The sequence below is a fragment of the Neolamprologus multifasciatus genome, chromosome 20 (assembly GCF_963576455.1).
Source record: "Neolamprologus multifasciatus chromosome 20, fNeoMul1.2, whole genome shotgun sequence".
NCBI lineage: Eukaryota > Metazoa > Chordata > Actinopteri > Cichliformes > Cichlidae > Neolamprologus > Neolamprologus multifasciatus.
Window position 1 is genome coordinate 27,177,115 of NC_140458.1, and position 22,322 is coordinate 27,199,436.

A 22,322-nucleotide genomic window follows, 5' to 3' on the forward strand; every position below is an offset into this window, starting at 1 on the left:
CTCAGGAATTCTTTAAGAAACAGGATTTACATGTGTTATACCACCTAATTTCCAAGAAAACATGACTGAGTACTGACCTCTGATCTACAGCTGTTCTACCTCACAGCATACAAAAATTAAAATAAGACTCATGCTAATATTGTGGTTCAGCTAGCGACCGACAGGTTCAGTCAGTCCTGATTAGGGTTGCCAACCGTCCCTTAAAAAACGGAATCGTCCCGTATTTAGAAACAAAAGTACACGTCCCGTATTGAGCTAATAAGGGACGCACTTTGTCCCGTAATACAGTGAGAATCAAAAGTAGTCTATAAGTTGTAATGTAATTAACGCTTTGTTTGAAACCATAATTCCCAGCCACGCCCCTGCTTTGTGACCAATGAGCTGACAGCACACTTATGACAATTCGAGTATGACAATTCAGATTACCGCTCATCTCATTGGTTGAGGAAAGGTCGCTTGCGGAGAAAATACCGGAAGACAACAGATGACCACAACAAAAAGCATGGCCAACAGGGAAATAAACGCCGACACTGCGGTGCAAGTCTCAGACGACAGTACACCTGAAGCTGGGCAAACACTGTGCGATTTTCAAACTGCACGATTGGCTCGCATGGGTTATAAGTTCGTAGGTCACGATGCAGGGTCTCACACTATACCGCCCGATGCTCTGATGCGACCTGAGTCACACTGTGCCTCCATAAAATGAAGGTTATAACAGAAAATCTGTCGCTCGCTCTCCCTCTCTGTCTTTCACTCACACAGACACACACCGCCATCAACATTGCTAAATTACTAATGACAAACATGATCAGGCAGCTGTGATTGAGCAGCAATGTAAATCCAACTATTTTCACGGTTGTTGTGGTCGTGATAATTTGGTGATGCCACATCGAAAAGGCTCGGATGAGCTTTCCAAAGTTCTACAAGTTGTGCCTCCATCGCTTGTGTCCAGATCACACGCTGCACAGCCATGCTGCTCCGTCTTTTTCACCGACGTTTACGTGTTTGCGCGTGAGCAGTGTGAGCGGCTGCGGTGACACCCTCACGAGCGATTGATGATCGGGAGCTGGTCGTGAGGTGTTAATCGCTTCTCGTTACCCCACGTATACTACACTATGCACGATGAAGGCCAAAATCGGGCCGATCACGACTCAAAAATCGGCTCAAAATGGGCCAAAAATCGCACAGTGTGAGCCAGGCATTAGACCAGCAATGTTTGTGCCTCTCAGAGAAAGAAAAAAAGGCTGCAAAAGTGCAGGGAAGAATGGGAAAAGGAAAACACCTGGCTGGAAAAGTTCACGATAACACCTATAAAGCGCACTGCACTGTGTGCCGGCACACTTTTTTCATAGGCATGCTTCTAATGGTGGGCACATGAAGAACATGAGGGGCGTGAAAGCTCGGGGAACCCTTAACCAATTTTTGTCTACCAGGCCACGGCAGAACCAGATATGGTAAACACTGGTTTGTTTGTTTTTAAACCCTCTGGTTAAGGTTAAAATGGGCATGTGCAGCGCTATGTGGCCAGAAGTGTGATAATATAATTTATTTTGTGTAATAAACAACTGCAAGGATAGATGATTACAACAAATAGATGAGTAATACATAAAAGTAATACATAGATGAATAATGATGATGAGTTATGATGCGTAATCATGGGAACAAGTGGGTTTACAAACGGGAGCAAAAGCTGAAATAATGCCTCTGCTGAAGCCAATTGCACTAAATGCACTAAATGTGCACTGTTACAAGAATATTTTTCTTTCTATTGTTTTCTATTAATTTATATAATTTTAAGTTAAGCAGGACAGAGTTCTTTTAAAGAAAGATTTACTTTTATTATCAAAAGTTAAGCATGACAGGCTTCTGTTTAAGAAAGAGACCTGTTTTATTGTGTTAATGTTGTCATTTTGAGCTAAAAATAAATGGCTAAATGATTTTTGTTTCCCATGTGTTGATATCACAAAGAATACGCATCTACTTAAATCAAATTCAAGTCAAATGGTTAAAAAAAATAATTTCACACACAAAAAAAGAGCTAAAAAATTCACCACACTGGGAAGGGTGAAGACAACTGGGTCGCCCGGCCCTGGCCACGAGGTGTCCCTTATTTATTTCTCAGGGAGTTGGCAACCCTAGTCCTGATGGTCTTTGAAATCACTCACAGTTACTAAACCACTTTGGCTTTGTCCATTGTTTTCCAACTTTGAAATTTTAAGTGCTGAACATGTGTGGGATCCACAGTTCCATTTCTCAATGCCACTTCACTCTGCTTTGTCTGCCTCCACTCCAGCGCTATAGCCATTCTGCTGTCGAATCAAATAGGAACATAACCATTTCTGCTAATGTAAAAATATGACAGAAACAATTGTTCAGTCTGTACTTTTATTTACATCAGCACTCTGCAGCGGTTCAGCCTTCCATTTACCAATTTAGAAATCGCTGCAGATTCATGTCGGGGAGTGATGACTCTAGTGAAACTATAAATCCTGTAACACTCAGCCTTGGAGTTACGCACATTGTTTTTTTAATGAGCTCTGAAATATGCTTACAAAGAGTGGCTCTATGTAGAATTATTGACTGCCTACTGTTAAGCTGAACCCATCAGTTTATCTTGGAGGAGAGTAATGCTGAATAAGCTTGTAGCAGCACATATAAGCAAGGAGTGTTTTTGAAAAGCTATCTAAAACACCGCTGCTTGCTTGTAATTTCATTTCAGGTAACCCATTTTGAATGTTTGCATGCAGTAATTAAACAGTCGTATTTCTTTATTTGACACATAATATGATACAATAAAAAGCCACGCAAATAACTGCAGTATATTCAATGGAAATTGCTGGCTTTTTTGACGTAGCTGGATAAACATACATTTGATCCTGTGAGAACAGGAAACAGCGGCTATTAATAAATGTAAACATGATGGCATGCTGTCTAGGGAATGACCAGTCTTCAGTCAGTCCCAGTGTTTAAAGATAATATGAGGTCATTAATTTGAAATTTGAATATGAATTTGAATTGAATTACAGACTGGAAGACAAAAACTATTTCAGTTCTAACTATTTCAATCTAAAAGGACAGTTATTTATATTTCTAGGCCTTCAGTGATCCAAAGTGGATATCTTCACTATTGCTTTAAAAAGCCTAATGTTGCATCAGTGCATCATTTTGCATGAGTCCTGTCATCATTTACAGCCCTCAAAACACAACCATGATAATAATAACTTATCACAGTATGGAGGAAAGAAAACATCCCATATAACTCTATCATTTGTTTTTATTTAAGGTACAGGTGAGGAGAACATGTTTTATTTAAGTCTGCTCAAGTGAACTGCCTGATTTTGATGGAGACGGTGGGTGACACAGAGGTAGCCCTGGTCTTGATGTTTACTGTTAACGATTCTGACCTTTTCCACAGTCGTCCAACATTCTGGCCCTTCAGTACCCACTTAGAGGGTGTTACGTCACAAGTGGTCTGCTTTGTGTCTATATATAAACCATTATGTGTGAAAGAAGAAGAGAAACACACAGTGTTGTGACAGCTGTGCAGGCTGTGATCCATCTATCTTAGAAAAGAGGGTGAGAGAGAGAGACACAAGGAGGGAGAGAGGTGGTGAAAAGTGAGGAATTCTCACAGTCGCTGGCATGCTGGGAATGTGTGATCTCGCCTCCAGTATCACCAGCAATCATTTTTAACCATGTTTTCATCAATGCAAGCATACAAACAGGTATCTGCTCAGTAGGGGTAGGACTGAGGCTGCTGTAGTTCTTCACAGGGCACAGCATATTACTGTTCACTTCCTGAAATGTAAAGTGTGACACACGCATGGAAACAGCAACTTCCTACAGTATGTGTGTGTTTGTGTGCGTGTGTATGTGAGAGCAACACAAAAGGAACATTTTTACTGGAACTCACACAGTATTATTAAACAGTAAAAACAAATCCCACTTTAGAAATTTTTATCGCAAGCACACACACACACACACAAGCACACACACAATGCAAATAAGATATAAGATAAGTGTACGCTGCTGCTTTTGATGATAGTGAGCATGTGTGTGTTTGGATGGCTGTCTTTTTGTGAGAACTAGTGTAAGGCTTTCAGAGTGACGACATCTTGTCTACTCCGTAACTTAGATGCATTGAGGTTATAGCTTGTGGTTAGTTGAGTATATTTTTTAAAAATATGGTTCCTCTCAGCTGGAAGTCTGTATGATGTTCATGCATGAATGAGTGAGAGGCAGGATGACTCTTGACCAAGTGACAATGCATTTATAAGAACATCTACAGGAAGCACCCTCCCCCTAACACGCACGCACACACACACATCTACTGTGTGGTACAGAGATGGTTAAAAGGAAGTATTATAATGGAAAACATGAACTGAACTAAATGACAAAACAGAGAAAAATTAGAAAAAGAATTCATAAATATTTGTCAAATTATTATGGTCTACTTTATATATCGTGTTGACATTACCAGGAGCACAGACTGCACACAGGTACCATACGTAGCATAAATATTGTACAAAGCACCGTAAAGCTGTCCTGATTTACACTCACTGATGCAGAGGGCAGGGGTGTCTCCTTATTTGGGCAACTTAAAAGAAGTGTTCAAGGCCCAGGCCTAATGCTAAGCTATGCTAACACCTTGTAAATCTCTCTCACAAAGGGAATCTACTCATCTTCTGAAAAAGGTAAGTTCACCTTACAAATTTTACCTTTTAAAACTATATCCTTTTAAAATAGTACTTGTTCTCAGGTGGGAATCACCTTAAAACAATCTACTTGAGATACAGTCAGATACAGTCGCACCCTTAAGACAAGTGAGTGAATAACTGACTTTTTTCTGGAAATGTGAAGTACTAATGAGCTAACATCACGAGAATCCTAACAACTATTTCCTCTGTGTGTGTCCAGATGCCTGTTGCCTGTGGGAATGAGAGTAGTGAGTGAGTAGGACAGGAAATGATGTCAGGAATTCTCATAGAGAGTCTGATGGCTGTAGACCCACTAAACCCTTACAAACACACATATAAACACAGGCAGTCACATGCAAGCAGACACCCGCAAGATTTCTAAATGGGCACAAATAAGAGCACATGATGTACATAAGGACATGTTTGTGTCAGAAAGTATTCACATGACAAACACATTAAAGTGAAGACACACTCTTTCTAGTTCACCATTTCTTTCACTTGTCATTCTGACTTTTTTCCATCTGACTTTCAGCCCACGTGCTCTCCCTAAAGGACAACTAAAGGCCTTGAGAATAGACTTAAAGAGGCAGAGTAAGGAAAGGAGGAGTACTTTTGCTGATTTGTTTCCACTTGCATGCGAGTGAGTCATTGAATCTAATGCATCAACAGTAGTTAAGCCAATTACTTTTGCAAAGCAGCTCAGGGCAGAGCTGCTCGGCAAATTAAGGTCAAGTTGGACCATGAAGTGGGGAGCGTCAACCACAAGAACCGTAGCTCAATAAAACGTTTTATACAATAAGTTTGCACATTTCTCTGGAGCAAGAAGAAGAAGAAGCACTGAGATTTTCACTCATGTTTACTCTTGTTTAAGATAATCAGTATGACTGTCATGCTTGATAGCTGTTTGGCATTGCACCAAGCTTTTGTGAGGCCTACTGTAAATGCAAAGAAACATGTATTTTTAACCCACTGTCAAAACGAAACTTACATATAAGGAGTGAAAACCAAAGTGGAGCTTTTTTCTTGTATTGTTAGATTTTAGTTGAGTAATTTAAAAAGGTGAATCAGTGAATGTTTAATAGTTATTTTATGACCGTCTTGCAAAGCCTCAGGGACTTACCACCCTTTACTTGGATCACTAGCTGATCTTATGGCGCAATAGCCACTCAATCTAAACTGATAGCTTTATGTTACATTGCACTATGAAAGGGGCAGTATAGAGCTGCTACTTAATGAAATCTTAATGAAAACACTGGGCTTTTTTGAGTCTGGCCTTCTGGACTTCATGCCTATTAAAGGATAAGAACACTGACGCCAGCATACCATTGCTACACTGGTAGAGTTTGTGTAAAAATTTATGATGCATCCCCTTATGATGAACCATTACAAGGGTACTAAAAAAGATTTCATTTAAAAAAGGAAAATATCCAAGTCATTTTATGTCAGTAAATTATTGAGTAAATGGTCAAATTCAGTGTGGTTAAAAAATATGGGAAAAAATCCAGAATCCAGAATGCAGTTTAATACAGAAAACTGCTTCATTTTAAAACTGTACATTGTGCTGCACTTTTACTTTTACTGTGGGGATGAACTGGGGGATGTTTGTGCATCTTACTGCTTAATTAACTGTGCATTCATTTTTGAGGCAATACTCTACTCAAACCTATGAACATTTTCCTATTGAAAAATGTCCTTTGATTATTTTCACACATCTAATGTCAACTTTAGGGTTACTAAAATGTGCACAAAAATGCAACAGTGCTAATATTTAGTTGTACAACAAATGGCACATTACAGACAGTTGGATGATTTTGGTTTCTATGACTTAGTTAATGGCAAAGTTGGAGAGTCTCCAAACAATTTTGCTTGTTTTTATAATTAAACTTTTATGCTCTGAGTCAGAAATTCAGAGCTTTTAAATCTGCAACACTGAAAACCTTTAAACAACGTCAATTTTTTTTTAAAACTCTTATTAAAGCAAAGTGAAAATTAAAGTTTTCCAGTACAGCCTAATCACAGTGGAGTCATAGGGGTAGGTAGAGTGTGTGTTTTTAAAATACGAATAATGAAGCTACCAGAATAAACAGAGGAGTGGCTGATACACACTAGAGAAAGAGAAGCTTAGCCACGGCTTAATGCATGCAAACACACACACACACACACGAACACACATGCAGAACAGTATGTTGTAACTTGACCTGGCATCTGAGTCCTTGGCCCTGTCGGCAACAAGGCACAATCAGCCATGTGTTGTGAGAGAGACACAGAGAGGGCAGACTTGTCTCCGAGCAGTGTGATTTTTTTCAGCTTTCTGTGTTAACGATACCCCCTTGCTGATGCAATCAACAGATGCAGACTTAGCTCATTTCCCCCTTCAAGCTTTAGTCTTTCCATGCATCATCCCTGCCATCACTCCCCTCTCATTTTCTAAACATGACAACTGGCCACTGAATTCAAACAGGGACTCCCTTCTGCCTTTGAGTTGTTTTCTCATTGGCCAATTTGAATTTTCAAACACTGACCAACCACCCCCTTCCCTTTTAGTCACAGGATGTACACTCATCCCTCCCTCTTTCCGTCCTCACTTCCCTCCTTCCTTCCAAAACAACCAGATGGTGATACAGCAGCTAAGAGACAGACAGCAGCAGCGGGCGGGAAGCCCTTCGAGAGTGATTCCACGGTCTCACTCTCTTGCACGCTCTCTCTCTCTTAGAGGATAAAAAGCCCTCATTGTGTCGTCCTTCACGTGGAAAATGTTGGAGGAATGCTATAAATTTCACACAGAGTAACGGTAGTCCAGGGTCAGTGTGACAAAAAACACACACAAAGGCTTTGCCCTAAACTCACCGTGTTCCTGTACAGCTACTGCAAGGCCCTACCAAAACAGATTGTGCACATAGACACATTTATAGTGTCTAAAATGTATCAATTTTATCATTGGTGGGGGTTTCCTGACCAATCAAATTAATTGCCTGTATAAGTGGGTTGTTACAAATAGCCCTTTTTATAGGAAAAGGAAGGAAATTCTTCAGAAACAAAAGCTCAAACTCGATGCAGTTTTGTGACTTTCACAGTGTGACAAAAACTAGGTCAAAGGAACTTCCATATACAGACACATCATCAGAAAGCATTACTGTATCCAAACATATCTTCTCTTATGTCATAAAAATAGTGATTGAAGACCGTTGCATAGCAAAAATGAGGCAACCGTGTGCAGTGAACTTATGATCTAGTTGCCTTTGAAACAATTGCTTTGAAGATGCCAAGTCTACGGCAAATCGCAGCAAGCTGGATTCTCCAAGATTGACTGAAAGTGGCTGCCCAGAGGTCGAGCGTGTAATGCCTGAACCTCTGTATATTTTACTTCTAAAGATCAAAGATGGTAGAAGAAGTTTAATTAACTCGTTAGCTAATTAAACCTGACAGCTGGGTTTTTATTATTGAGTACCTTAGAGTAGATGCTGGGATTAAAGACAAGACATCTAACGATGTTCCACTTGACTCTATTTTGAGACCAACTTCATTTGAGTCCACACATCTTTTAATCTCCAGCTCAGAACACTTACTTTTACATCCTGCTCTAGTGTTCGTATCAGTTCTCCATCCACTTGTCCTGTTTGGGCCACGCGGATAGAGCGTCGTTCTGCCTTCCTCAGCCGGTACTGCAGGATGCGGCAGGTCTTGTTTGCCTGAGGAACAGGGGCAATGTCAGCAGATCATGTTATGCATCAGCTGTCTAATCCATCTCTAGCACTTTGCTTCACTGCACTGTTCCTTGCAGCAGTCATGTGAATGTAGAAGAAATGCAGAAAACATAAAACGGCAGGAAAGGGCATTTGTTGCATTTATTTTTGGAGCCCAAATTTGCTTTTCAGATGTAAAATAAGTGGAATTCTTTCTTCACGAGGTCATTTTTGCAAGATCTGCGATAAGTCAGGCTCATTAAACCAGTCTCTCTTTGTAACCACATACCTGCTCCAGCTGTTGCCGCAGTTCCTGCAACTGGTAAACGTCTTCCTCCATGTACATGTCCCTCATCTCCAGCATCTCAGATCTCAATTCCTCCATCTCATCCTTGGGGCAGTGAAAATGAGAGCGTGTATAAGTACGTCTGTTATTTTTACACATAGCTAAGTACTCCTCCAGTGTTAACCTGTGGAGAAGGTGTAAAGACTTCTCAATGAACATCAGGCTCTAAGTGGCTGTAAAGAGCTGACAGCATTATATGCACACACAGGATTTTTGTCATAAATGCAAGGCAATCATCACTGTCATCAGAAAATCACTCCATTAAACTTTCCAAGATCGTAATGTAGTCCATCAATCACCTCTTGCTGCCATGTATGACTACATCTTCTTCTTTATCACCCTCATTATTGCATAACAATCAGTGTCCTCTTAAAATGAGCTGCTGTAATATTTTCTTACATCAGATAAAAGGGGCCATGCAAAATAGAGAACTGCATGTTAAGGACCGAGTAACATAATATGACAGTGAACTGTACTCTTCTTTTTAGCCTCACTCCAAAGGTAGTGCTAAGGAGACCAAAGGTCAGGGTATAGCTATTAGCACACCTTGGAGCAAACTCCAGGATGTGGCGTCTTTGGAATAAGAAAATTCAAAATCTAAGCAGAGCATTTGGATAGTGTGGGACTGCACTAAAATACAACTCACAAATACTACAGACCAGTATAAATGTTTCATTTAAACCAGTGTTTTTATCTACCCCCGTTTTAGTCACATGCAGATGAATTATTCATTTCAGCCTGACAGCATGAATTGCATCACACTTCTGAATCATATTTAAGGCGCAGCTCTGTCTGTGTTTCCAATGAAATCAAGTATCACACCCCATAAAAAAAAAGAAAAGTCTAGGTCACTCTGTTTTACGGCAAAGCACGACGATGTGCTTACAGAACTGTTAAATGAACGTGTGCTGGCAAATATCCCTGCCTCTAAGTATGAGCGTGTTTGTGTGGGTGATGTGTTAGCATAATGAGCAAAATGAGTATGAGCGACTGTAGTAATAGTAGTGCTGTCAGGACTTACTACAGTAAAGAATGTGGGTCAGCTTCTGCAGAGCTCCAAGTGCAGCAACAACAAGCTGTGCGGGTGTGTGTGCATGTGTATTTTGGTGTGTCTGTATGTTTACTATGTGCACAACATGAAAAGCAAGGTGAGCAGTGTGTGCCTGCGTCTCCACTACGTACGCACTAAACTGTACAAGTATGATTCATAACCATGTGAGCAGGTAAAGTAAAATGGATGGATTTAGTAATGTTTCTGTGAGTGGCACACCGCTGGCCACTGCTACACATCTGTGATAGAGAACAGAGAGAACGAGAGAAATGGAATGAAGTAAAAAGGAAGGAGGATGAAAGTTAATAACATGAAAAAGAATCAAAGGGAAAGAGTAGACACAAGAACAAAACCCAAATTCTGAAACTGAGAGGACAAGGAATGAAAGAACAGCAAAACAATAAAAGGGAATGTAAACGGGAAACAGGAAAAGAAAAATCTGATAGGGGAAAAAACAGAGCGTGAAAACTATCTAGATGGAGAGGGAGATAAAACATGACAGCAGAGAGTGAGGAAGTGAGGACACGAAACCAGGGAATCATAAGTTAATGTGGTGAGAGACTGAGACTGAGGGAGAGAGATGGTCCACTGACCTGCTTTTCACAGCTAACTAAAGAAGAACAGGGAAGAAGGTCTCTGTCATGTGAGCGAGTCAGGAGAAGAAATCAACCAATCAGCTGTCATGTTAGTGAGTCAGAGTGGTTAATGTCAGAAATGAGTGTGTGCACACATCTGCTGTGATAACAGTCCTCCCTACCTGGCTCTGCAAATCTGAAACCCACCATATTTTCTTGTCAGTTGTGAACGAGGGGATTTAGCTAATTGCTTTCAGTATTTTGTCCCAGCTTTATTTGTACATGAGAGTGGCATTGTCAGGTTTTCATCTGTCTCTCATATTCTTACATTCGTATGCGTATTCTATTCTATAAAGAAGCCTACAATAATACAGAGAAAACCCAAACAATCAAACAACCTCTTATAAGAAAGCACTTGGCAACAGTGGGGAGGAAAAACTCCCTTTTAACAGGAAGAAACCTCCCAGAACTAGGATCAGGGAGGGGTGGCCATCTGCCACATACAGCTGGGGTAAGAGGGCGAAGACAGGATAAACAAAACACGGCGGAAGAGAGCCAGAGATAAATGATAACTAATGATTAAACGTGGAGCAGTGTAAAAACACAGAGTGAGTGAAAAGAAAAAAGAGGAGTGAAGATGAAACACTTGGTTAATAACGGGAAGTCCCCAGCAGTCCCCAGACAAGTGCAGCCTTAAAAAGGGAGGATTCATGGTCACCTGACAGAGCCAAAACTATAAGCTTTATCAAAAAGGGAAGTTTTGAGATTAACCTTAAAAGTAGAAATAGTATCTGTCTCCCAAACCCAAACTGGAAGCTGGTTTCACAGAAGAGGGGCCTGAAAACCGAAGGCTCTGCCTCCCATTCTACTTTTAAATCCCAGAGGAACCAGTCTCAGAGCAAAGTGTTCTTTTGGGTGATACGATGGGCCTGATTATACAACACCTTGTGTCTGAGGAGTTAATAAATTAAATATAAACACAAAACATAAACATAGTGGATCTGTATGGTTTTTATGTTTATTTAGGCAATTAGGTAGCAGAACAAGAAGCATACATCACATTTGCTATATTTACATAGATTCTGTATGTTTATTGTTATTATTATTTTCAGATTAAGCCTTCAGCATCATAACAAATGATCAAATGACTCATTGAAGGCACCATTGCATTTATTACCACTATGTTTTCAACTATTTAACTTTACTACCAAGGTCGTCTTTTACAATTTAAATTACTCCTAATCGGTAAGTGAAAGCAGCCATCTGCACAAGCTGCACAGATGCTCATCTGTTTGCTTAAATTGCAGTCACAGGACGGACATTCCTAAAAATTAAATCCAGAAAATCGCATCTTTCTTTGTGAAACTGTGTCAGGTTAGGCATAACATGAAAAGCAGCACGTCCCTACTCCTGGTTTATTGTGTCGAAATACAGCATGTGGACTTGAATGATGATTCGACTATGCTGAGCGTAAGTTCCCCCCTTGACAAGGCGTGTGGTGACTAAACTGCGTTCAACAATTTGTCAAACTGTTTGTCAGCATGGCACCTACAACCTGGCAGTGTATGTTCATGGTGTAGGAAAGCAGGAATGTAAGTACAGGCGTCAGTAATGCTGCGTGCGCGGTACGTGAAACATCTAATCAGATATTCTTTTGTAGCTTCAACAGAAACACAAACAGTAAGGTATAAAGTCACCACTAATGAGATTCAAACAGCTGCCAACTGTTTTGATCTCCTACGGTGATTACTAGCTGAATGGGAAACAGCTCGGCACCCAGAAAGAGTCTGCATATTCATAGGATGGCGGTGGAAGACTGGCAGGCTGGAGATGTAAAGCATGAAGGAGGAAAAAAAAGATGAATTTTGAAGCGGTGGAAAACAAAGAGAAGGAACTGGAGACTGAGCATTACAGCGAGGATTTATGATAAGTCTGAGAGCCTGATGCCTCTGCAGCATGTTGTTTTGATCGTATGATCACTAACCAGGTGTTCCTCGCAGCTGCAACAACACACACAGCCAGACTTACTTCACTGCCAACCCTCCCGTGGGGCTTTGCCGTGGTCCAGTGTGATATGATGCCCCATATTCCATCAGCAGCCACACACTGCACCAAATATGCACCAACTAGGATGACGTGTCTTAATGATAAAAGAAAGGAGTATTTTGGGGACCAAGAGTGGGCAACCAGAAACTAAACCAAAGATCAAAACACCCCCAACAGTTAAAGAAACTCCTGAGGAAAGACGGGGTGGCGCTTTTTGCTTAGAGACAAGCGCTGCTAATCAATTACCACAGGCAATCAATGTCTGGTCACTGCCAGGTAGTGCTAGGGGATATGTTCCCTAGTTGATCCTTGCCTTAATCAATCACTCTGGAGGGAGGCTTGACCAGCAGCTCGATGTATATAATACATTTCACTGCCTGCAGATGTACTGTGGGAGCTGTGAGATGCCTATTCTATCAAAAACACTGATGAAATCAAATCCTCCTGTGAGCTGAGGTACTTTGGGATAATGCAACAATTGTTTAGTTATGCTTTTAGTTATGAGTGATGCTTTAGTGTTTGACAGACAACAGATATTTGATACCAATGCTGCCAGTAGAGGATTTTTTTCTCTTTTTTAATATATGAGCTTTGCACTTTTATGGAAAACACCACTCAAAATTCAGAACTTGCAGGATTTCCATATTTACTTCCACATTTTAGGTGTTGAGAATCTTTAGGCTGGTTTTCGCTGCTTTAAGGCAGTCGATTTTAGAGAAGGACAAATCCTGTTATAACTAACTGCTGTATAAATTTTAGGATTAGTTGAATTCATTTATTGATACCATCACACAGCACTCTACCTCTGTGTTAATACAATGCTATTAATAATGCCTTTAGGAGCAAAGCAGCAGAATGAACCGTACCTCCACTGTGCCAGCATGTGAAGCACAAGTGATGAACACCAAGTGCAAAATCTCAATCCAAAGCACACCATTGTTAACCATTTACAGTATTTCGCAGTTCTGCAACTGCAGATTTTCTATCAGAAACCTATTCTGTGACCAAGAAGCAGCATGTTGTGCTCATGCGTGGCCAGGGGTGCAGACAGACTCTCTATAACATCAACATCCTTGTAGTGAGTACTCTTGGGAGGCATCCAAAGGAATCTCTACACAGTGAGAAGCAGGTCAGAGTGACTTTTAGAGGCAGACTTTGGAATAAAACAGTATGACAGAAAGATGATTTGTTTAAGGAATAAAAAATGGCAATTACGTCAAATTGCTAAATAGGCCAGGTGTGTGCATGTGACCAACATCAGGAGTGTTTTTCATGGGAAACCATGCAAAATCTGGTGTCACTGCTTGAAAAAAAAGAGACTAAAACCCTGTGTGTGAAGCACTATGTAGATTAAGCAACTTCAAAAACACGAGCTGACAGATGCTGAACTTACTTTGAGGTAATCATTCTCAGATCTCAGCTCTTCTATTTCCCTGACAAACTCCTCGTGCATGCTGTCCATAAACTCCTCTGTGAGGTCTGAGAAAGCCAGAGATGTGCTGGCGGGCACCCGGCTATCAAATGAGGTGACCGATCGCTCCTCGCCCGGGGATATGCTCCCTTCTCCCGTCTCGATACCGATGGAGAGCCGGTCCTTCTCTCCCGAGGAGCAGGTGGTCTTAGCAGCAGCAGCAGCTTGTTGGCTGGTTCTGTCCGTCAACGCGCCATCCCTGAGCGGCTTCTCTAACTCCGGCCCGCCGCCCCTGCTACTCCTTGACTCGGCGTCGCTGCTCACAGCGTCCGTGGACAGCTTGTTTTCCTCAGAGGCGCAGTCCGACAGCTCGGAGCTGCTGTCGGTTGGGGAGAGCTTCCCCGGGGCGCATCCAGAATCCTTGGATAAATCATCGGATCCTATGCTGGCGTCCGACACCTTCCTCCGCGCTACGGTGCTTTTGATGGCCTTGGACGCCGAGCCCTTGGAGGACATGCCACCAGAGAGGGAGGATTTGCCGGCGGGTTTTCCGCCACCACTCTTCTCCCCTTTGCCTTCCTTCCCAGCAAGACTTCCCACGGGGCTGCGCCTGGATATGCGGCTACCCAGATGAATGGCTCCTGGCTTGACACTCAGGGTCGGGGTCCCAATCCCTCCTCGGATCTTCGTGAGCGACCACCCGGGTACATCCTTCGGTCTCGCCGGAGATGGGGCCCGGTTGATCTTCTTCTTCTCGCCTGGAGTGTGAGCGGACAGCACGGCAGAAAGGTCCGCAGATTCGGGCTGCTGACCGGGCACCGCGTGCTGCGCCTGGCCGCTATCCGAGCACTCCGTCCCGCCTCCGCTTTCCATCTTCTGCCGGAGATGGAGTCTTCGTTCCTTGGGCGAGGCGAAGACGAGGTGAGTCGGAGAGTTGTGGACATCAACCTCCTTTGTTTTTGTCATTCATTCCGTTTAGGCAGATACGAGAAAAATAGAAACGAAACCTCCTATTTGCAGAAACAGGAGGCAGAAGTTGGGAGTGCGAATAAACAACTGCAGAGCCACACAAAAGGAGGCGATCACTCCGGCCACAACGGGGGCTTGCAACGCAACAGGACGAAGCGGGAAGTAGAGTCTAAAAGCTCGAGAAAAGATAAATACAATCCAATTTTCCAGTTCTGTGTGCCGCAAATGCACCAATTATTCCGCTTTGTTCTGCTGGATCCTCCACTCCTGTCCTCGGGATCTCCCTCTCTCTGCCTCGATGACACAAATTAGCCGGTTCCTGCTCAGAGGAATTGTGGGTGAGAACAGAAGGCAGTGCGGTGCCTATGGTCACCTCTCTCTCTCTCCTCTCATATAACTGGATGTAGCTCTGGAGGAGAGAGATAGTCTCGTTTCTGCAGCTCTCTGCCGCCACCAATGCAAGATATCAGAAAAACAGTAAGACACAGCAATAAATAAATAAATAAAATATTGTGTAGAGACTCCAGGGCTCAGAGGACAGGGCCCATTTATGCACACTTAAGTCAGTTTAAAATATTTTCATACAGGTCAGTAAAGCAGCTGTGTGTGTGTGTGTGTGTGTGTGTCTGTGTGTGTGTGTGTGTGTGTAGCAGCCAGACCAGAAACCTTTCCTTACAAAGTAACAGATATTTAACATGTGCGCAAATCATAGAAGAAAGGTCACAACAGCATACAGCTGCATTGTGGGAGGTGAGAGCATCACCTGACCCCAAATGTGTGCATTAATGTAGAGTACACTGTAGGGCTCAGATTATCTGTCTCCTTCTAAGCAAACAAACAAACAAAAGATTCCTCTGACATCACACTCAAGCAAATCTTTCTTCTTCTTCTTAAAGTTTAAGTAGATAGGTTTGTTGCAAACATCACATGAAAAATAGTGTCAAAGAACAATATTTCTTTTGTTTTAAATAAAGCATGCAATTTCTAGTATCCCTTCTGTTTCCCTCCTTTCTGTCACCTGTTTATCTTTTACTTCTCAGACTGTAGACTGTTATTATCCTGCATACTGTCCCACTGTTCCCCATTATTTATTGCCTCCGACAGCTTTAAATTTGTAACCTTTGGAGATCCCTTTTCACAGTCCCACCATTATTCTATCACAACTAATCATTAAACCTTAAGCGGCTATTGATATCCTGTAATTAGCATGTGCAGTTAAATGTTACGGAGCGCTGAGTCAGGCAATTCTCTGTTTTGTTGTGTTAAAGAGATTGTATGGGTTTTAAGGCATGGCCGAAAAACCCACGAGACCCGTCACCATTCAAGATAAACTACTTACAGATAGGCGGAAAATTAAGTGATAACATTTATCCCATAGTGAAACATTTCCTGATAGGTAGGGTCTCATTCAGAGGTCATCAGGGGGCTCACCAAACAGTTTGAAATGAGTGGAGCCTGTGCTACAGCTCACACAATCATCAGATCTTAACCAAACTGGATACCCATGGGAGGTTTTTCAAGTAACGTGTTAGATATTAGTCCACCAAAATCTTGGTCTAAAGCTGGACACCAAAATGTCTTTTTTTAATAAGCCGTATTTGCTTGTGCAGCATGTTTATTAGCATATACAGCGTAAGTAGGAACCATAAAGTTGATTTTTTAAATGTATTTGTGCATTATTTTTGATAACTGACTGGAGGGCCGTGTCATCGTCAGCCATAAACTGCATTTTTGTTTCAATAAAGCTGCAAAGCAGTGCTGGATCTCCTGCCCTGTATGCACACAGTCGGAGATTTCCAGTAATAACCATCGCATGGTGCAATCTCAGTGGGCTCAACAAATGTGTGTAAACACTCGTCCAAACAGTTAGAGCACATTATTACATTTAGCAGCATTTCTAATAACATTTATTCTCCAAGGCTCCGTTTTTGCCCGTCCTGCGGGTGCTTGTAACCATCATCTGACTAAAGTCTTATCACAGAGACAATACAAACCATATTGATTCAGTCCATGCTGTCAGACTCAACTCTGTCAATGTTTTATGAGCAGAAACTTGAGGACAACAAACACAGAATCGAAGCCATGAGAATAGATTTTCCCACTCAGGGATCAGGGCTGGTGAATGGCCATTTGCTATGTGCTGAAGCAGTGGGCTGTACTGTGTTTACATCTGTATAATTCATGTAAACACGCGGCTACAAAAATAGCACTATTGTAGGACTTTCTAAACTTAAACACATTATGGAGCAATTACGTTCTCAGTCCATGACAAGCAGCTGCTGCCACGTTTCACTCTGTATGTGATCTGTCATGTGTGAACGATCACATAGTTAACTACACACATTTGTATTTCTGACGCATTTGGATTCAGCCAGAGAAATTAAAAATCTCACTGTGCAAAACAAACACGCATGCAACATCTTTAGTGTTTTTGCACCCCGAGAGGATATTTGAAACACATTGCAATGAAACCTCACACCTTAAAGGAGCATCCAGTGAGTTAGACCACACCAAACCTCTCTGAATGAAATAATATAACCGATTAAATGAAAGCACTGTCATTTACATATGGTGGGTAGCGTAAAAGGTGCTAGAAAAATCACGTTTGGTTCAGCTGATCAATCCACTACCTCTATCCTAAATCTAATCCGAGTTTTCTGCTTGAGCATTCTACTATGTTCGCTTGTTTATCACTTTCTTTGTTAAATCCTCTGGCAGCGGTCTTTAATCAGTATGAAGATACTGCTACTAGCAGACTGCATCTGAAATCATGCAGTCTTTAAATCATTCATTGCTAATGATCCTGCAGTGGCAGCCGCAGAATTACAACCTAACATACTCTATTATCTTCCCTCACACCACAACAACACCAAATATCTGCTTTAAAGGTCTAATAATGTGTTCCCTTGGAAAACAGAAATAGAAATATTAAATAATATTTTACACTCCCAGTTAATCAATTTAGAACACTCATTCATTGTAGAAATTTTGCCTATAATCAGTTGGAAAACAGTGGAAACAATGTTGGTTTATTTCCGGTTTGTTTTGGCAATAATAAGGCAAGAATAAGAACATGGTTAGCAGCACATTCTGCTGAGTCAAGCTGACAGAAAAGATAAGCGAGGAGTCAAGAGCATTAAACGAAACAAGGAAAGAAACAAGATAACAACAATATGAAACCTATTTAAAACATTCTCTCGATTAGATGCATTTACATTTACAACAAACATATGACGATCTTTCATTTAGTGTAACAATGATCTCCATATACAATACAAGTACAACGCTGTATGCCTGACACAATGCACAATGCATCTGTCAATTAGTTTGCTGTCTACACACACACACATACACTACCAGACCTATCCTTTTCCAGTTCAGGCATGTGAGAAGGTTTGCTATGAATGGCTCTTTACCAGAGCCCTTAAACTGAGCCAGCTAAACCAAATTTAGCCATCGTGAATTTTATTATGTAAATATGTGACATGTAATATTGAAGTCCATTTCATACTGTGCATTGCAATTATATACCCTTATTAAGGATCCGGTTTAACATCAAAATTGCAATTTGGAGCAGTTGAATGGTTCTTTGAATCATTAATGAACCGACCCGCCATTGTTGGTGGTATACCACGTTCATTGAATATTAAGCAGACCACAAACAGCACCCATGTTGGCTCTCACAGAGCCCATCAAGTCGCCCACTACCTCGGCCCCTTCTTCTAATAACCAGTGTTTAGCCAGATAATGAAGAGAAATGCAGATTTCTGCAGTATTAAAACCCCACTGTAATAATGCAATTGGCTTTTATTGTTTTCAGCAGGCTCTTTGTTACAAGAACATCTTGACACATTATTTCCCAAATGTTTTCGATACCTCATTTTACTGCACCATTTACTCACAGCAGTTCAATACGGCAGTTTCAACGAGCTGCTCTGTCATTTGCTTACCAGTAAAATAATTTGTGATTAGCACTTTGAATGTTGCAGAGATGTCTTTTACATAGCATAAAGATAAATAATTGAAGCTGCACCGTTTAAAGTCTTTTCTGCCTTTAGTTTGTTGAAGTATTGCGATTTTTCTCTGGCAGATTTTTCAAGCTTTGTGACAGTTTTTACTCTTCAGTGCTCCTGGAGTGTGGTTTCAAGGTCAAAGCAACTCACTGTGCTCCTGGGCTACTTGGGCCACAGCATTTTGTGGGAACACAGAACTTTATTGGTGACAGTTATGTTACATCATTAGCCAAATACATTTACATTCAGGAAGAACACAGTGGGGTACAAGATTATTTTACAAATCTGCTGAGTTTGCATAATAAAATCAAAATGCAATAATATAAAGAAATATATTACTATGTTTTAAGGGAACAATGAAAGAATACCCTGCAATCTTGCACAGATATTGCCAAGAATTAAACGTCACATGAATATGTGTGAATCCAAGAGCATCATTGGTGTTAGTTGTTGAGCTAATATTCAGTTCTTTCTCATGTATGGCATGTAGGTTTGCACCAGACGTGTTTTTTTAGGAATGATATCTAAGTTTTGCTTCATTATTCGCTTTCAGCCATTAGAAAGGAGAGCATAAATGAGGTGAATGGCTTGACAGTTGTGCCGCAAGACTTCACATCACCCCTCTGCCATCCAATCCGTTATGTGATTCTGGTGGGAGGTAACCCACACAGACCAACCAGCAAGTGCTCCTTAACAATGAGCATATTTTACTAATTGTGAGTGAAAAACACCCCGATGTGCCTCACACTGACGTCCAGTCTGAGTGCCGGTCTGCTTTGCTGAGACAAAAAAAGAAAAGGCATCGGCAGAAAATTGCTGTCCTTGCACGTTATCTTCAGTTCAGTAATTGGAAAGCAGTGAGTGTGTGTGAACTAGAGCTGCATCAGCAATGTCACTGCTACATTCTGCCTGCTGACATTAGTACAGGACAGATATTCTCTACCACGATTTTCTTATATCTTCTTCTTCTTTATGGTAAATGGTAAATGACCTGTATTTATATAGCGCTTTACTAGTCCCTAAGGACCCCAAAGCGCTTTACATATCCAGTCATCCATTTATTTCATGCTTTAAATGTAGGTGCACTCTCTGTGTAGTGATCACTGTGTATTTATAATCAGTTACGCTTGCTTTATCACAGTGCTGCCATAGGGGACCAAACTAACCTGGGTTTCCCCTTCCTTACAGAAGCTACTGCTTCTGCAATGCCGTTGTCAGCCTTCACCAATTGTGGTAAATCCCCCTTTGAGAATTGTTGTGGAAATTTGTCTCCTGTAAGTAAAATGAGTCTCATGTGACCTGCTTTAGCTGGAATAACACGTTTGTGCTCAACTTACCTCCCTGCAGGGTACAGTAGGTGGCCTATATATGATGATATCAACTTCCAGACCTTCTGTTTACACTGTTGGATTTGCCTGAAGCTTCTCATAAGTGTGCCACATAAATGGTCCTGTACATTGTTCAAAACCATACGAAGAGCAACAGCCAAAGGCCTCCTTCTTGAATTAGTATTCAATAGTTTGGGTTTCAGACCTCATTCAAAGACCATTTATCTTGTAGTTAGAGGAGGATCAAAATTCCCTTATTGCTGGGATCACTTTGTCCAAAACACTCAGTTTCCATAATCATAAAGGGATGTTATTTCATGAATGATATTTTTCTGCAAATCAGCACAAGGAGAACATACACAGTACTGAGTAAATGTCTTTTTTATTTCTATTTCTTTCTATTTCTATTGGGAAAAGGATTGAAACAGGTATAACAATACACAGAAAAACACTATATATGCGAACAAAAGGAGTTTGTGCATTTCTAACCAGTCTATATTTGGTATGACAAGCTTTCTCATAATTTCCTGAAGCAGCCTTCAGGAACAGTTCTCCAGGTTGAAGAGCGTTCCAAGATATGGCTGTCATTCCATTCTCTGTCAGTCCCAAGGTGGTTCAACAATGTTGATGTCTACTCTCGCACTGAGACAGTTTCTGATGAGGGTTTGGTAAATAATAGATAAATCAGCTGAAAGGCCAGAGGCGCCTCACAAATTTTGTCTCAGGTCTTTGTTGGATTCCCCCCCCCCCAATTTCTCGAGGACATGACTTGTAGATACTGTTCATCTGCTGTAGATAGTTTTCTTTAAGCTTTAAACTTTTTCCTTTGTCCTTCTTTTGTCCACAGCAACTATATTTTATGCCGTTCAAACTGATAATTTTTAACTGCTATTAACAAAGTGCTGAAAGATACAATTTAAACTTACTTTTTGCTAAGCTGAAAATAAAGAAAAATCCTCTGAAAAGGATCAGGCACTAGGACTGGAATGAAAATGTGTGAAAAAGCAGCCAATGTCCAAAGAAAATCTTTGAAGGACTTTCAGAAAGCCTGGAGAACGACTGCTAAGGGCCACTTGAAAAAATAATCTAAAGTCTGGCTTCTTGAAAGCAAAATATGTAGTAAGGGCTTAAGACCTTTTCACAGTACTCTGTACAATTAGTTTCAAAAGTTTGGTTTCTGTTGGCTACTGACGAGTGAACAACTCAGGGAAAAACTTTATCTTTTACCTCCATCTAGTGGTGAGTAGGGAAACTTGACGAGTACACCAGGAAGAAAAACAAAACTGTTTGAATAATTGTATGATAAAGATCAAAGCATTTGCTTGACCACAGGTGAATTTAGAGGCAATTCATTGCAGCAAACAGGAAGCAAACTATTCAAATCATTAATGTTGTAAAGCAGATAAAGTCAAATGTTAAAACCAGCTGCTTTTTCTGCGTGATGCAAATTAAAGCAGAGAATGTTTCTTTTTCTGGTTTGTTCTTTTCAGATATTTTAAGTATTAAAATTAAGACTCGCTAAACAGTCATGTAGCTTCTTTAGGCTCAACATAATGCTTTGATAATGGTTTTTTTTTTTTGTGAATTATACATAGAGGGGTGAGCAGCTGCATCTGCGTGCGGTTGTGCACAAGCTGAACTCTTTGTCCCGCTGTGTGCCTGAATAGAAACCATTTTCTCCTTCTAGTCCACTGTTCTCTCTGCCTGTTCCCCTCCTCCTCATCTCCTGCAGTCTCTCATCCTATTCTCTGCCCCCCTCCCCCCTCTTTTCTTCTCATCACACCATCATTATGCAACTCTGGGAAAAGAAACACACTGATTGTTTGTTCCGAAAGAACAAATTACTACTGACAATTAAACTTTTCTCCATCCAACATTAAGATATAATGGCACTACAGAGTTGTTTTAGAAATACTCTTGATGCAACAGTGCATCATTAGTGCAATGGTCTGGTTTTGTGTCATCTGTGAAACAGTGTGGGCCTATGACCTTTCAGCCTTCAGTAAATGTTATGAGAGGATATTGTAAAAGCTTTATCAGACATTCAAATACAAGACAACATGGGTACTAAATTGTAAATGTTTTATCATGTGCCTCGTTATTGCTCATGCCCCAGTTCTCCTCTAAGCAGGCTGCCTGCTATATCAAATAGATAAGCTGTATTACTGATGACAGATGATACAATCTCTGACTAAGTTGAAGC

At 41.0% G+C, this 22,322-nt stretch overlaps 1 protein-coding gene across 2 annotated transcripts in view; it reads right to left on the reverse strand.

Annotated features, from left to right (window-relative positions):
- Nucleotides 1-15,166, reverse strand: part of mtcl2 (microtubule crosslinking factor 2) — a 94,203-nt gene extending 79,037 nt beyond the window's left edge. For both annotated transcript variants that reach the window (XM_085144852.1, XM_085144851.1), the window contains exons 1-3: nt 13,792-15,166; nt 8,670-8,771; nt 8,264-8,386 (exon numbers count right to left, since the gene is read on the reverse strand). In XM_085144852.1, the coding sequence (XP_085000978.1) occupies nt 8,264-8,386; nt 8,670-8,771; nt 13,792-14,775 (1,209 nt within the window). In that variant the 5' untranslated portion in view covers nt 14,776-15,166. The remainder of the gene's footprint in view (nt 1-8,263; nt 8,387-8,669; nt 8,772-13,791) is intronic.
- Between the last annotated feature and the right edge of the window lie 7,156 nt (nt 15,167-22,322).